The sequence below is a fragment of the Brachionichthys hirsutus genome, chromosome 8 (assembly GCF_040956055.1).
Source record: "Brachionichthys hirsutus isolate HB-005 chromosome 8, CSIRO-AGI_Bhir_v1, whole genome shotgun sequence".
NCBI classification, from domain to species: Eukaryota; Metazoa; Chordata; class Actinopteri; order Lophiiformes; family Brachionichthyidae; genus Brachionichthys; species Brachionichthys hirsutus.
Window position 1 is genome coordinate 9032749 of NC_090904.1, and position 16550 is coordinate 9049298.

The window sequence follows — 16550 nt, forward strand, 5'->3', positions numbered from 1 at the left end:
AGAGGGAGAGTTCCGGGTCATGAATCCAATGAGAGCCTCCATGAACTACGTCAGACTGCTGCCACCTAGTGGTGGAAATATTCACCTGCACGTCAGAGCTTCTGCGGCCCGCGGGACGCTGACTCACCTGATCAGCCTCACCTGATTGAATAAAAGAATAAAACATCTCATCTAAACATGGTTCTGTTCCCCTGAACTCGAGTGGGCCCCTGGTCGATCATTCTGCTATTGATCCCTGTTATTGGTGATATCGGCAACGAGCAGCGGCTCCGGTAAGTGTCCCCGTTCGGGTTCTGGATCAGATGGAGGGTTTCGGTGTCGGTGTTGGCAAAGCGCTCCTGCAACAACATCCATCCCTTCCTCCCTCCTCCCTCCTCCCTCCTCCTCCTCACTGGAGGAGCGGACCAACCTGCGTCTTGTCGCCAGGCTCCCCCAGCTGCGCTCAATGAGTCTGCGCAATGGACCCCCCCGTCACGTGTCGGAAGCCAATAGCGCGTCGGAACCGAGAGACAAAACACACACAGAGAGAGAGAGAGAGAGACGACGGGATGAAGCAGCCGCGCACGGACGGGCTCCTCCGGTAAACAAGCGGAGCAGCAGCCCGGCGGAGGAGGGGGGTAGTTCGGGGACGCAGCCATGGCGACGGGAGGAGGTGGAGGAGGAGGACCGAGGCGGAGGAGGAGAGCGGGGCTCCCGGGATGGTTCTGGAAGAGCTGCTCCTTTCCCGTTTTGTTCTGGGTCGTCTCCGTCTGCGGGGAGGAGAGGACGCTGATCGTCGAGGTGAGTCCCGAGGAGAGTCCACGGTGACCCCCCCCCCCCCCCGCGTGGACGGACAATGAAACATTCACGGGTTCGTGGGGCTGAACGCATCCGAGCGGCTCAGCTGGAGCGCATGCAGCGCGCACTGAACGCGCAGTGGCTTCACTGGGTTTAACCCGGTTCCTCCGAATTCCGGGGCTCGTGCGTTCGGAGGTACCGGACATCCACGCCGCACGCGCGCGTGGGGAGGTGGGTGGGTTCTGTTCCCACGCAGGGAGTCGTTAAACCCGAACGGGGGAACGAAGCTCCTTCTCCCCGGTCCAAATATAGCCCGCGTCCATAATTGATGGAGGTGCAGCCGGTTGGAGGAGATGAAGGTCCAATCACGTCACCGGTGACAGAAAGTTTATCACGCACGAAGCGACCCGAGCCGTGGGCGTGGGTTTCCCCTGTGATCAGAGGTGTGCTTTATTTTAATGTACATTATGGGATGTTTGTGACACTTTGATTCAGACAAAGGAAGCGCCCGTGGCGGTGCCGTCTCATGTTTTTTATTTTATTTTATCCGTGCGTGTTGAATTCATCAGCGCGTGCTCGGTGGAGATGTTTTCTTCTTCACGTGTTTTCAACAAAGCGTCTCGGTGAAGTCACAGCCAGCCAATCAGAACGCGCCCAGCCTCCCGTCTCCACAGCACCCAGGTTCCTTTGTGTTCCGAAACGGACCTCAGCTCTGTTGGTTCTGACCCACTAGAGTCTTGGTGTTGGATCGGAAGCTCTGGTTCTGATTCCACAGATGAAGGGTGATGATGATGATGATGATGATGGTGGTTTGAGATAAAGGCTTTGATTCAAACCGAGCCCGGCTCTCTTTGTCCTGGTCCGTTTGAAGTCCTGCAGCGCCGCGTTTCAGACCGTTGAAGGAGCTGCTGGGTGTTGTAGTTCTCGTAGTTCAGATCATCGTCAGGAGGGCGGAGGAGTGATCTGATCTGGTTTCTGAAAGCAGCTTGACCCGGTTCGGCCCGGTGATACCTGGAGCAGACACACGGCCGCGTTCACGCCCTTCCCCTTTGAGTCAAGTCGCTTTGAACACAAAGTTGTTGATCAGCTGACTCGTTGTAAAACGCACCGGTGATCACATGACTGCTGATTGGAGGACGGATGTTGATGCAGGTCATTCATCGTAGTGGTGAAGAAGTGTCGCCGCGGTGATGAATATGTCTGATGACAGGTGAGGAAACGGGCTCGTAGTTTTTTTGTGACGGTGATGGAGAACATTCCCGACAGGTTGTTTGGGATGAAAGCTGTTCCCGAACCTCCCCGGGCTCCTTTTTCTCCTCCCATGAGGAGAGGAGCCCGGGGAGGAACGCTGCTCCCTGGAGTGCGTTAACCATGACATTACAGCGCGTGTGCGCGGGCGGTGTGATTTTGGTGCGTCCTGATTGGCCGTCCTTGGCGTGAAGCGCATCAGTGTTTTGGACTTTTGACGGACGGCCACTTTGTTTTCCAGTCGGCTCCTCCTCTTCTTTCAGCTCCTCCTCTTCTCCTCGCCCACCCGCTCACACTTCAATGCGAGCTGCTGCTGTAAATAAAGGATCATCAGGGTGCGTTTGATGAGGGGACTGCACCGCCTGCCAGCAGTGACCCAGAACTAACCGTCTGAAGAACAGGGACGGTCCGGTCCATCAGAACACGTCTTTAAATAGTTGACATGCTCGTCCGTCTGTCACAGACAGGGACAGGAAACAGCCTGGTCGGTTTGGATTGGGTCCATTTAAAAGGAGGGATCTCGGAATATTTTCAGGCCTTTCTTTATCATTATTCACAAGGTGAGACAGTCCAGGTTCACATGGTGAAAACCACACCACAAAGTTCCATGGAAGGTCTTGGGTGAGAGTAGAATTGAAATGTTCCGTATTTTACTCTCCAGAAAGAAACCAGAACTTATGCAGAATGACTGATGATGTCACTGACTCATGGTGCTGATGATTCCAAACCCGTGGAGAGAACCCTTCGCACCCTTTATGTTTTCAGGACGATGAGGCTGATCCTAAAACCAGGTATAGGAGATCCAGCTCCTTTATTTGAAGTGAACCTGGTGGAGGATCAGCCTCATCTTCCTGAAAACATAAAGGGTGCGAAGAGAAGTAGGACAAGTTGTATAATACTGCAGCAGGAGACGAGGAGTCAGGCACCAAGGTAGGGGGATCCAGAAACTAAGGATGAAGAGGAGGAGTGGAGAGGAGCTGAACAGAGAGGAGGAGCTGAACAGAGTGGAGAGGAGCTGAACAGAGAGGAGGAGCTGAACAAAGAGGAGAGGAGATGAATAAAGAGGAGCTGACGTGTTACATTCTGAGCTGTAGGATGACATTAAACCTCTCTAAGGTTCCTCCACAAGGAGAACATTTACCTGGAACTTTGTGCCATCCAGAAGTCGTTCTGGAAGTTTCAGGAATCCTCAGCAAAACCCCAAAATTCTGAGGATATAATTGGACAATATTAAAGACATGATGTAATCCAGCCGAATCTAATCCAGATCTAATGTGTGGCTTTTTAGCATTTCTCCCTGAACTTCGTTCTGGTGCTGGTTCTCGGTGGGTGCGACGCTTTCATTCTGAGTGCTTTCTTTAAATTCGCAGCAGAAACAAATTGTGATTTTCTGTGGTGACAAATGGGAGACATGAAGCGTTACAAACCCGCGTTGTCACCAGAAGACGCGACGCTCCCGAGCATGTCGCTCCTCCTGAAGGCTGCAGGAGCGCGCAGGGCCGAGGACGGCGTTCGGAGCGGCTCAGGAAGAAGCAGTAATCAGACGGCGGGATGTAAATGTGATTATAGTCCGCCTGCGGCTGAACAGAGCGTCCCGGCGTAGCGCCGTAATGATCTTAAACTAAACGCATCGGCTTTGAGTTCCCTTTAAAATCCATTATAGCGTGTTCGCCAAACGTGCTAAGTCGTTATGTTGATGGAACTTAATTAAATGTGGAAACAGTAAAGAAAATAAAAAGAAGGAAGGAGCTGCACAGGAAACGCGTCACACCTGAGACACACCTGAGACACACCTGGTCAAAATGTTTTTAGGATTTTGCTAAATTTGCAGGATCGCATCATGAGACTCATCTCTCCTCGTCTCCTTGACAACCGCTGAAGTCTTTCATGCTTCTACAGGTGCATTCCGACATGTCGCTCAGGTTCACCTGCAGGTGAACGGTCGGGGGGTGACCTTCCGTCCACGGCGCCGTCTGTTGTTAATGGTAACCAGGAAGTAGAAGGAATCCTCAGAGTTTTGGATTAACCCACCGATGACTTCACAATGACGAACTTTCCTAATGAGAAAATCAATTTCCCTTTCTCCTGTGAGTCGATGTCCTGAAACGTCTCGGCTGATGAACCCGTCAGACGGCGCTCTGACATCATCTGTTGTCCCGGCAGCCATTGATCGGTGTGTGTTCCAGCATGTAGCCGGGTTCCTCTGGGTGTGTGTGTGAGTGTAACCCGACACCTCAGACATGAGGTCATCGCTCTGAGCCCAGAAGGGTTTCACGTTACACGTGTGTGTGTGTGTTCGCGCGTCCATAAATTCTCTTCCTATTAGCTGAGGTCAGGTCACCATGACGACGGTCTAAGTGGGTTTCTGGGTCGACCCGCTGCATGGTCTGGACACGCCCGGGAGGAACGGACGATTTCTTACCGGAAGTAAGAAATGAAGAATAAAAGGGTTTACTTAAACCTGGTTATCATGCCAGGCTAATCTAATCGAGCTAATCCAAGATGGCCGACCCCAGGTTGCTAACAAATAGTCCATAACGTTCTGCTTTGAAGGTTGTGGGGATTTACAGATGATGTTCCGATGAGGTCCATGAAACCGGGCCAAGAAAGAGCCCGTGAAATCAGGATAGAGTAGACCATAGTTTAATTACTTCAAGACATTTTTCCATGATTTCTCTGGAAATATTCCTTAAGTGATGATTGTGTTTGTGATGCGTCTCCCAGCTCAGGATCTGGATCTGGATCTGGATCTGGATCTGTTCCCCGACCATCAGGTCCGGGTGGCGCAGCACGAACTTCCAGACTGCATGTTGAGCTCAGTCGTTTCTGCTTTGTGAACCGAACGGCGGTTCTTCTCCCGCTTGGCAGATGCTTTTATCTGAAGTGCTTTGCGGCAGCGTGGCTGCGTGCATTTGAAGCCGCGATCGTCCCGGTGGGATCTGAACCCGTAACCCGCGCGCTGTTAGTGCTCGATTACGTCTATGCCAGCGTTACTGCAAGCCTCTGCTCAAAGTCGGCTTTTAGTCCCAAATATAAAATCTGCTTCAGCTCGTCTGTCGGCAGAGAAAATGAAATCTTTGTTTATTGGAGCGTGAAACACCTCCAGAGCCCGAACGCGTTCTATATTTGATGTTTACATCAGGAAAAGTTCCGGAACCTTTCCTGCTGCTCCGAGCAAGATGCCGGGAATCTGGAAATGAAGCCTTTTACCAAGTGTTCTGGTGCTTCCAGAAGAACTGCTGTGGAGGTACAGAGAGCTGCCACTAGGGGCAGTGTCCCAGTAATTAAAGGCAGGATGAGTGTCAGGTCGGAACGAATAAAAGCCTTCGTTTCTGTAAAGTCTCTACAGATGATGGCGTCCTCGCTGCCTCCACGTTTTATTTATTCATCATCATCAATCATCATTACTCTACGGCGCCCTCTAGTGGACGTAGCCGCATGAACGTCGAGGACACGCAGAGGCGTGTGGGCGTGGACGGATGCATCAAAGGGCCCGAAGTGACCAGTGATCTGTAATTTACAGACAACGTTTGAGATTGCAGGTAAAGAGATTGGTGTAAGTGATAAAAATGGAACCCCTCCATCCTGGACCGGATGTGGGTGAAGGGGCGTGTCTCAGTTGGGACTTGAAGGTGACTCGGACAGGAAGCACCAACACCTCCCGGAAGACTCTTCTGGATCAGGACGTTACCTCTTTTCATGTCACTTCCCGTCATCCTCCACTACTTCGTGCTTTTATTGAAGCTCAGCCTTTACTTCCTGCCTTAAATACGCCTTCTCACCATTTGTTGTCTTCGGGGAAGGAAAAGACAGCGGATTAGTTTCATCCTGTCAGGGATTGTCTGGAGCGTCGTCTTTCCCCGCTGAGTGCAGAAAGGATGGGAATAAATTCCATTACCAAACATCTCCAGATCCTCTTCAGTCGCCGTCCTCGGGCGACGAGGGAATCCTCCCTGACAAAACGATGCTGACTCCTTTTCATTTCCTGCACAAATATAAAACCGCACCGGCAGACAGGAGCTCAGCGGTTGCCACGGCGAATGGTAATATAATTCATTAATCACTCGCTGTTCAACGCCGTCGACTTTCGATTTGTTCCGAATCATGTTATTGTTGGAGGAGTTTGAGAGGAGAATACAGCGATCGGCTTATAGGTCTCACGCCAGAAGCCGTGATCCAGACGGTTTCTGGTGGACCGATCTGCCGGCGGTCGCTGTAAACATGTCAAACATTTATCCGTCTTGTCCCGCTGATCCGGGTCAGGACCGGTCAGGATCTTCTGGTGTCCCCCGTCCTGCAAGACTTTGGAATACCCTTTTATTCCCTCTCAGTAAAGTGGTGTTAACCTGGAATACGCTTTTATTCCCTCTCAGTGAAGTGGTGTTAACCTGGAATACGCTTTTATTCCCTCTCAGTGAAGTGGTGTTAACATGGAATACGCTTTTATTCCCTCTCAGTGAAGTGGTGTTAACCTGGAATGCGCTTTTATTCCCTCTCGGTGAAGTGGTGTTAACCTGGAATACGCTTTTATTCCCTCTCGGTGAAGTGGTGTTAACCTGGAATACGCTTTTATTCCCTCTCAGTGAAGTGGTGTTAACATGAAAGTCTCTCCTGCACATTGTTGTTGACCATCAGGACGTTAACGTTGTCATACTGGGCGATGATGTCATCACGCCCCCTTTAGTGCTGAGTCAGTGAAAGATGGAGGCCTTTACTTCCAGCTCGTCGCTCTAGTCTGGTTTGAGTGTCGTCCAGATCCGGCCCCTCACTCCCTTTCCCTTCCTCTTCCCTCAGACCTGGCTGAAGAACTACGGCTACCTGCTGCCTCACGACGTCCGGACGTCCGACCTCCGGCAGGAGAAAGCCATGCAGTCCGCCGTGGCCGCCATGCAGCGCTTCTACGGCATCCCTGTCACGGGAATCCTGGACAAGATGACGAAAGAGTGAGTTCCCGACCAACATACACCTTTAGAATGATCGGATTAAGATTAGGTCAGCAAAGGTCCATGACCGTGCGTGGTTGTGCGTCCTGCGTCCTGCGTGCTGACGCGGCGCCTTAGCCTTTAAACGTCGTGTTGCGTTCAGGTGGATGCGGCGGCCTCGCTGCGGCGTCCCGGATCATCCTCGCACGAGCCGCCGGCAGAGGAATAAACGCTACGCCCTGACGGGACAGAAGTGGAGGGATAAAAAGATCTCCTACAGGTATGTTGCCCACAGGACCCTGAACGCATCACCGCTTTACCTCTACCCACTCGTCTTTCTGCCTTTCTTTTCATTCCTCCTCTCTCTCCATTGACTGTCTTCATGAAATCAAACCCTCCACTGCATGATGTGACGTCCAGCCATGTATTAGAGGTCTAACGTAGATTAGAGACGTCCCACGGGGTCCTGAACACATCACAGCCTCCTCCTACTCTGTCCCGCCCCCCCCTAAGAGTCGAGATCCAGAGTTAGCGTCTGCTAACACAACACTGGATTACGTTAGAGGGCGATGTTCTGATCCGGGTTCTGACCCGGATTCTGATCCCTCTCTGAGACTCAGATGGTATCAGGTGATAATTACTCTGTCAGACAGTCTTCGGAGAGATGGAGGTCAAAGGGCATCGTTCCCGAGCGGCAGCATTCATCCGCTTTGAGTCCTGATGCTGCTGGTGGTGGCGGCCGATGATCCCACACGGAATGAGGAGGTTCACGTCTCTCAATCATTTCTCAAACTGTCTGTTTTTCACCCAACATTCCACACAGCACTTGAAATGAGTTTTTTTCTCCTCAGTAACTCTTTATTGTTTTCGTTTCCATGGTGACACATTGAATTCCACCTCATTCCGTGTGGGATTTGTCCCAGATGGGAGTTTTTCACCGAACTTCACCGACACATCTATCACGAAGTGGATATTTAGGGAATTTAAGGATTTAATTTATTTATTTTTCATTTTGAAACATTTTAACTTTCAGACGTGCAAAAGTTGCATAATAATGAGGAGGCGCGTTGATGTTGGGGAGGAGATCTCCTCCTCCTCCTCCTCCTCCTCCGGGGAGACGGCGTCTCAGAGCTTCTATGTCTCGTTTGGAAAAAATAGAATTTAAAGAAGGAGAATCTTCATCTCTTTTTCTGGTCGGACACTCGTTATTTAAATGTTTTTGGAATGTGTGTGTGCGTGTATGTGTGTGTGTGCGTGTGTGTATGGGTGTGTGTGTGTGTGTGCGTGTGTGTGTGTGTATGTGTGTGTGTGTGTGTATGGGTGTGTGTGTGTGTGTGTGTATGTGTGTGTGTGAATGTCACAGCGACGTAGCAGTTGTCTGATTTGAGTAAATGGTGTGGAACATGAGACCGGTGAAGCTGGCCAAAACACACAGATGGTACACTGTTACACACACGCACACACACACACACACACACACACGCACACACAGAAAGACTTCAGGGCAGAAGGGATTTACATTCACCGATATCAAAATTCAGTCGTTTAACTCGAACATTTTTCGGTAGATAAATTATAGTCTAATTTATCTACCGAAAAATGTATAATTATTATACAGTTGGAATCTAAACTAGGATAGGCGCTCGGGCCTAATTAAAAGAAAATATTAGCTTATGTGCTAACTTTAGCTTCTTCTATAATTAACTGTATATGCTATCAGGACGCTATCAGGTTGAGCCTGATAGCGCGCTAAGATGAGCATTTAGCCGAGCCTAGCGGAGCTGTTAGCGTGGTTGTTACCCCTCCCGTCGGGTCGCATGGCAGTTTGATGGTTTTAGTCCTGAGATGTTTCCTGCAGGGGTTGATGGAAAGGCTCATGGGAAGTGTCTCCTGCAGGAACCAGATTAACGGAGCCGTCTTTCCGTCTCCTTGCAGCATCTCGAACTTCACCCCCAAGGTGGGTGAGAAGGACACCCAGCGAGCCATCAGACAAGCCTTCAACGTCTGGCAGACGGTCACGCCGCTGTCCTTCCAGGTCCGTCCTTCCTGTCTGACTCTGGTTCTTCTTCCAGTGCATGAAGTTAAAATTACGTGAAATAGAAAACATTCGTCCAACAACAGGAAGCAAACGTGACTCCAGTCAGGTAACGAGTCACACCACGCTCTGGCTGGATACTCTGCTCTGATTGGCTGCAGGGGACCATTAATTCCTGATAATGGGCGCCAACTAAGGAGTTCCAGTAGGAAGTGCCTGCTCACAGTTTCAGATTAACGCCCCGGCTGCAGAAACCTCAGCATTAGACATAAATCCTACAAAACGAGAGGCGAACTCGTCATCCTGGAAGCGAGTTTTACAGGACGAGAAATACATCCGTCCTTCACCTCCTCTTTCATCACTTATTCAGGAGGTGCCATACTCAGAGATCAAGAATGAGGGGAAGGAGGCTGACATCATGATCTTCTTCGCTTCTGGTTTCCACGGTGACAGCTCTCCTTTTGATGGAGAGGGAGGTTTCCTAGCCCACGCTTACTTCCCCGGCGCCGGCATCGGAGGAGACACGCACTTTGACTCCGACGAGCCGTGGACGCTGGGAAACGCCAACCATGACGGTGAGACACGTCCAGGTTCTGAGTTTGTGTTCCTCAGATATTTGTCCCCAGTGGATTCTGGACACTGCTGGTGGCGGCGGTTGATGAACCTGCTGAGACAGTCGCTTGGAGGTGGACAGCAGCGTGAAAGGAGACAAACTGTTTTGTCAAGTTTGTCTTGTGTCTCGGCACTGAAATGTATAAACCTTGACCTTTATTTTGAAAGTCAGTACAACTTCCTCGAGGCGGGACCTCGATACCTGTCGGATCGAGTCCATCCAGGTTTCTTTATTTCAAATTCAACATATTTGTTGCGTGTTTTCAAGTCCTTGAGAGCAGTATTTCTGTCTGTGACCGTTCGCCCTAATCCGCCTCCGACAGCAGCGTTAGAAGAACCGGTTCTGACAGTCGCTTCAGTTTCCCACAAATTCCACTTTTGATGTTCCTCGTATCTCAGCTGGTGAGTCAACAGCATCTGTGGTTCCACTGGGGGGTAAACCGGACCAGGATAAAAGCCCGTCAGCAGCGCAACCTGCTTCCGGTTTCCTGTCTTGAATCTTTGCTGTTAATCTCTGAAAGTTTCCCCATCTCTTTTTGAAATGATTATTTCTTCCTCTCGCACTTCTTTTTGCTTTCATCTCTTTTTTCAGATTTTTTTTTTGTCTTCCTTCTCCCAGGTAACGATTTGTTCCTTGTGGCGGTCCACGAGTTGGGTCACGCTTTGGGTTTGGAGCACTCCAACGATCCCAGCGCCATCATGGCTCCTTTCTATCAGTACATGGACACACATAACTTCAAACTGCCTCTGGACGACCTGCAGGGCATCCAGAAGATCTACGGTACGAAGTAGTCTAGGATCACACAGGGAAACAGTCCAGGATCACACAGGGAAACAGTCCAGGATCACACAGTGAAACAGTCCAGGATCACACAGGGAAACAGTCCAGGATCACACAGTGAAACAGTCCAAGTTCAAGAAATCGGACGTTAATTATTAATATTTAATGAGTTCTAAAGAACTGTTCTGGGTGAATAATTATTTTTGATATACAGTATATAAAACAGGGCTGATAAACTGAGACCAGTGTTGATCAAAGTTTTTTGAACATTTCTGAACAAAATGCTCGATTTTCCTTTGTGTTTACACCCGGAGGCTTTGTTCCATGTCAGAGGAGATGCCCGACTTTAAAGTCAACTCTTCCTTCAGTGAACAAAGAACCTCCTGTGAGACGCAGACTCATGTCCTTGTGCGCTTTGTGAATCCGCTTCTCCTGCTGTCTAACACTGACTGATGATGCCACTATACAAAGAGAGGACGGAGGAAAGTCATCACAGATAAAGCGTTTCCATGCAAGTCATGTTTTAACCCAGTTCATTTTTGATTGGTGCAAACACCAGATTATGTGTAACACCGAGTCATTGGAGGATTTTGCTCTGGTTTCCCTCAGAAACAAAAACTTTAAAGCTCGTGACAAAGATGTTGAAGGGAAATTCTGGATGTCAGCCCTTTTATTCGACTGAAATCCTCTTCGGTGTGGATCACAAACAACAAAGCCTGTTTCTGATCCCTTCACTGGATTATCGCTGTCTGCACCTGGAAACACCAACAATCCGATCCTCTTCCAGGACAGATGTTTTCTTTACATATTAAGAAAATAAATATTGAGGACTTGAACCCAGACAAACGTTTGTATTTCATAAAGTCGCAGTTCTGCTGTTTGAGGTTCTTGATGTCTGATCAGCGTCGAGCCTTGAATGCTGCAGAACATTGGCTGGAGATAATCTGCGCCCTTTCTTTTACTGAAGAAGTGAATCCAGATTAAAGGAGAACGAGCGTGAACCCTGAGGCCCGAGGACATCATCTTCATTTCCATACAGCATAATCACCATGTTTTTAGCATCAGCGCACTGTTTTGTCCTGGAGCGACGTTTAAAGAGACAATTCCACCTGAAACATTTCATTTCAATTATTCCAATCTCCTGTGGAAACACACCTTCACTCATGACTGGTTCTGGAAATGGGTTTATCCATGGGGTAAAAAGAGTAGATAAATGTCACTGGATATAAACCCGACCAACACTAAACAGAACCTCCCGCTGTGAGTCAACAGCGTGATGACATCACACCACCCGGGGGGGAGGAGTTACGTGATCATAATGAAAGCAATCCAATGAAATAAATGCATGAGATTCCCCATCAATAGTAAGGACATCTCTACACTACATGGTCAATGTGTCAAAAAAAAAAAAAAAGTATTGGACACTTGAGACATGCTGCTTACAGAACGAGACGAAATTCAACATGTAACCATGGAAACGAGGAGAAATCAACACTCATAAGTAGCAAACGTCAGCACTTCAGACTGCGTGATAAAGTACTGAGTAGTATTTGAGATCTGATTATACTGACTGAAGTAGAAATAAAATACCTCGTCTCCATGACGTCCTGAAATAACTCCTGTTGCTACCGTCATTTTCCACCAGGCATCCCGACAGCTATGCTGGAACCCACCAGGCCGCTGCCCACCTTACCTTCACGGCGGAGTCACCCCACCTCCGAACGCAAGCATGACCGCCACGCCCGGCCCGCCCGGCCGCCCGGCGACCGGCCCGCGCTCCCCGGAAACGGCAAGCCCAACATCTGCGATGGCAACTTCAATACAGTGGCCTTCTTCAGGCGGGAGATGTTTGTCTTCAAGGTGAGCCAACCGTAAACAGTCCAGGTTCACAGAGTGAAACAGTCCAGGGTCACACAGAGAAACAGTCCAGGATCACGCAGTGAAACAGTCCAGGGTCACACAGTGGGGGTCATGTGGGTGGATGACCTTTGTAACTTCATCTGACGCTGCATTGACTTTGGGTTTTGTTGCTAGATGGATCAATCATTTCTGCAGAGCTTCAACACCTCGTTTCACATTAACCCTTTATGATCGTGGATGCTGGGTGATCGCAGTGCAAAAGAATCCACTGTTAATCTGTCAGCTGCTCCCGAGTCGTGGGCCGGAGGAAACAGAACCACACTGGGGGGCTTCAGCTGAAGTTGATCTGAATGTAAAGTGCAGGACCGAGGAGGATCCAGCTCAGGTGGCAGCGATCACCAGAACCCTACCAATGTCCTGGGTTCCAATCACACTGCGGCTCTAGAACAGCCCAGTGGCATATGGTCCTGGCCGGCCCATGACCACTAGCAGCAGGCCTGCTCTCCCAGTACAGCCAGTAAGAGATGAATCCAGTATTTCTCTGGTACACACACAGCGAGCGTTTACACAAGCAGCTGCACATGAATATGCATGTTCAGGGTTGAAATGTCAAACTGAGACTCTGTGTTTAATCGGTACATTTCAGTTTGTGAGAGACCGAAGAGGAGGAAAAACTCAATTTTGATGCATCTGATCTTTAAACTGGATGCTAGAAAAGGTCATGGACCCGTCTGCCTGTGTTGACCTGTCTGTCTGCCCTCTCATTGGTTCTGTCTCCCTGTGAAACCGGGGTTTCTCCTTCTGATGCTGTCTTAAAAGTTAACAATGGAGCAGTGACAGGCTGAGCCGGTCAGACGCACTTCAAACGTGGATTACAAAGCCGGATACCGCATTGATTAACATTTAATTAGCATTAAAGCAGTTTGACCGACCAATGAACCTTTTACAACTCAACCCACGACGCCACAGCGCACACCTGCGTGTTGCTCCACAGGTAATGGCCCACATGGAAACAGCTGATCCACATTAATGGAGGTGCAGCGTTTACACCTGAGCCTGAAATACCTCCAGCGATATCACCTGTAGCATGATGTAGGCCTGCAGCAGCTGCTCCTTCCTCCCAGCGGAATATTATTAAGGTCAAATACAATGCTATACAAACCTGCTTAAAATTATATTTACTAATATTTGACAACCCAATAGCTCATAAATAAATAGCTAATAAATGCAAATACATTTTTTGACCTTCAAACGTGACCTGACAAAGTGGCTATCCATAATTCTCAGTGATTGATCAAACAGGAAGCTGTGAATTAAGGAACGTGGCCTGACGTAGCCTTTTGAGCTAACCGCTACACGGCGGGAAGATGGCTGCCGTGTGGTTTGTTTGGTTTTCAGGTTATTGCAGCCACGTTTTTTCTGCAGTGGAATCTTTTAATGAGGGAGTTTATGACACAAAAGCTTTTCTAAAACTTCAAACATGGCCGATCAGGCCGATGTTCTTTTTACCTCGGGGACATTTGGAGACGTGAAGCGCAGTGGGCATTTGGATTTGGGAGTATTATGGGATGTTTCCTTGTGGTTTCTCTCCCGGGATGCGAAGCATTGATTTCCTTGTCTGCGTTCACACAGGAAGCGTCGGCAGCCGTCGGATGCTGCCGGATCAGAGGCGGTGAGGCGCTTCTGTAGCGCTCAGCGGGGAACGTTCTCGGCTGTGTCCTAGATTCACCAAAGCCAAATGATAATGAGCTCAGATTGATGCCGCCCTCTTCTCCTCCTCTTCCTCCTCCTGTCTTTTTACATCTCTTTCCTCCTCCCTTCCACTTCCTTGTCTTTCTCCGCCCGCTCACCTCGGATCACATCATTTTTCTTTGTCTTCCGTCCTTATCCCTCCATTTGTCTCCCTCTGATCTGCTTCTGTTCATCCATCTGGTTTTCACTCATGTCCATTTATTAGTTTGTTCGTTGTTGTTCTTTACAGGATTATGCAGCAATGATTTCATTTATTTCCACAAAATCCTGTGGGAGAGTCTGTCAGACAGGAACCCATTCCGTTTCGGATCTGGTGGATCCTTTCCTTAAAATTTGTAATCTACATTTTTCAACACACTAAATGAATGTGAGGTTGTGTTTCTGATGCCGCTTGTTTGTTAGCAGGATTAAATAAAAACTGCTGGATGGATTTTGATGAGTAAAAATCTGAAGATGGGTCTTGGTCTATCTTTGATCCATTAAATTCTGAGAGCGATCTGGATACCCGACTGTAAACAAACAAAAAAAATCAATATTTTCCCGTTTACGTACTTATAATGGAGGCTTTTTCAAAAACTCCTATCTTGTAAAATCTGCATTCAATTCACACACCAAACATCCCAGTCACAAAGGGGTCCGATATGAACCATCAGGAAACATGTCTTCTGGTTCTGATCCAGAATGAGGTTGAACCGTTGTAACTTGTGTCTCGTTGTGTTGCAGGACCGCTGGTTTTGGCGTCTGAGGAACAACAAGGTGCAGGAGGGTTACCCCATGCAAATCGATCAGTTCTGGAAGGGTCTGCCGCCTCGTATCGACGCCGCCTACGAGCGATCCGATGGCAAATTCGTCTTCTTCAAAGGTAGGAGGGCAGTCCTCCAGGGCTGGACGGTCATTTGGATTGTTATTTGTCCTTTCTGAGCCCCCCCCTGTGTGTTTCAGGTCATTGTTACATCTCCTCTGGTGTTATTAGTGTCTGTCCTGTTTTCTCCTCCTCCTGGAGAAATACGTAATAAAGTGTGAAATAGAGAAGAGTGAAGCAGCGGGGAGGGTCCCGCCTGCAGTAATAGAATTTAAGTCCTAGTCTGAACCTCACTCGTCTCTCATGTCTCTCTGTCTCTGTCTCTGACAATGTCCTGCTATCACAGCAGGCCAGGAGCAGATATTAATAGCTTCCCCTCTCTCACACACACACACACACACACACACACACTCACACACTGTGACGATGTGGTGAGGCTTCTTCACACGGTGAGTCAGTGGATGTGTCCGGGTGGCGTGAGGCTAAAGTCGTTTGTTGTTTTAAAAAAGCAGGACAACAGCAAACAAGCACCAGATGAGGTGTTTGATTTTTCGGCACCCCCAGCTCTCACCATCATCTTAAAGCAAATAATTAAATGTAAGAGAATAAAACCACCGAGAAGCCCTCAGAACCGTTCTCCGTCCTCCTCTAGGTGACAAGTACTGGGTGTTCAGGGAGGTCACAGCTGAACCCGGGTACCCCCACAGTCTGGTGGAGCTCGGCAGCTGCCTCCCCAAAGACGGCATCGACACGGCGCTGCGCTGGGAGCCGGTCGGGAAAACCTACTTCTTCAAAGGGGACCAGTACTGGCGCTACAACGAGGAGAAGCACACGGCGGACCCCGGGTACCCCAAACCCATCACCGTATGGAAGGGGATACCGGACGGACCGCAGGGGGCCTTCATCAGCAGGGAGGGATGTGAGTATCGGGATTTACCATCAGTGTGAAATAAAAACATGAGACTCAGTAAATCAAAAAGATTTGGTTTTGGTGTAAACTTTTTCTTTGTTCTTCATACCCTCCGCCCCCCTTCCTTCTGCATCACACCCCATGTCACTCCCCTATCCTCCCCTCCTCAGACTACACCTACTTTTACAAGGGGAAGGACTACTGGAAGTTCGACAACCAGAAGCTGACCGTGGAACCCGGATACCCAAAATCCATCTTGCGTGACTGGATGGGCTGCGACCAGTCTGACATCGATCGTTCCGGTAACAAGGGTAACCGTGGCGACCGCCAGCTGGCGCTCGATGACGTGGATATCATGGTGACCATCAACGACGTCCCGACAACAGTCAACGCCATCGCCGTGGTGATCCCTTGCGTCCTGTCGCTGTGCGTCCTGGTCCTGGTGTACACCATCTTTCAGTTCAAAAACAAAGGGGTGCAGCAGAACGCCATGGCGCCGCACTACTACAAATACCCGGTTCAGGAGTGGGTATGACAGGCACCGTCCCATCCAGGACGCGGGTTGATGGATCCAAGTGAGTTTAGCAGTTGTTGTAGTGTTCGCTAGCTTATCTTTGTTAATGTTAGCATAAAAACCTAACGGGAAGTCAGTGCTGAAAGACATTACGTGCGCTAGCTAGCGACTAATTGGCGAAAACAGACGATCAAACGCTCACATTCGTGTCGTGTGACTTCAAAATAACAAGGACGCTGCTTCTTCTGTCTGTGCTAAAACAAAATGGCCGAGGACGCTGAGAGCAAATTCATAAAGAGGCCAGGAGGATCGGACTGAGAGAACGTTTGGGTTGAGT

At 49.3% G+C, this 16550-nt stretch overlaps 1 protein-coding gene across 1 annotated transcript; it reads left to right on the forward strand.

The window, feature by feature from the left end:
• Positions 1-553: 553 nt before the first annotated feature.
• mmp24 (matrix metallopeptidase 24) lies at positions 554-16234 on the forward strand. Its single transcript, XM_068741946.1, has 10 exons — positions 554-780; positions 6820-6968; positions 7111-7227; positions 8883-8982; positions 9353-9557; positions 10214-10375; positions 12021-12235; positions 14711-14849; positions 15442-15708; positions 15870-16234. The coding sequence occupies exons 1-10, from the start codon at positions 637-639 to the stop codon at positions 16232-16234; spliced, it is 1863 nt and encodes a 620-aa protein (XP_068598047.1). The 5' UTR covers positions 554-636.
• Positions 16235-16550: the final 316 nt, after the last annotated feature.

Excerpts from the sequence above, each read along its gene's own strand:
- mmp24 (XM_068741946.1), top strand. The coding sequence starts at position 637 with ATGGCGACGGGAGGAGGTGGAGGAGGAGGACCGAGGCGGAGGAGGAGA. Across the intron at positions 9,558-10,213 it reads GGGAAACGCCAACCATGACG|GTAACGATTTGTTCCTTGTG; the intron begins GTGAGACACGTC and ends TCCTTCTCCCAG. Across the intron at positions 15,709-15,869 it reads CTTCATCAGCAGGGAGGGAT|ACTACACCTACTTTTACAAG; the intron begins GTGAGTATCGGG and ends TCCCCTCCTCAG.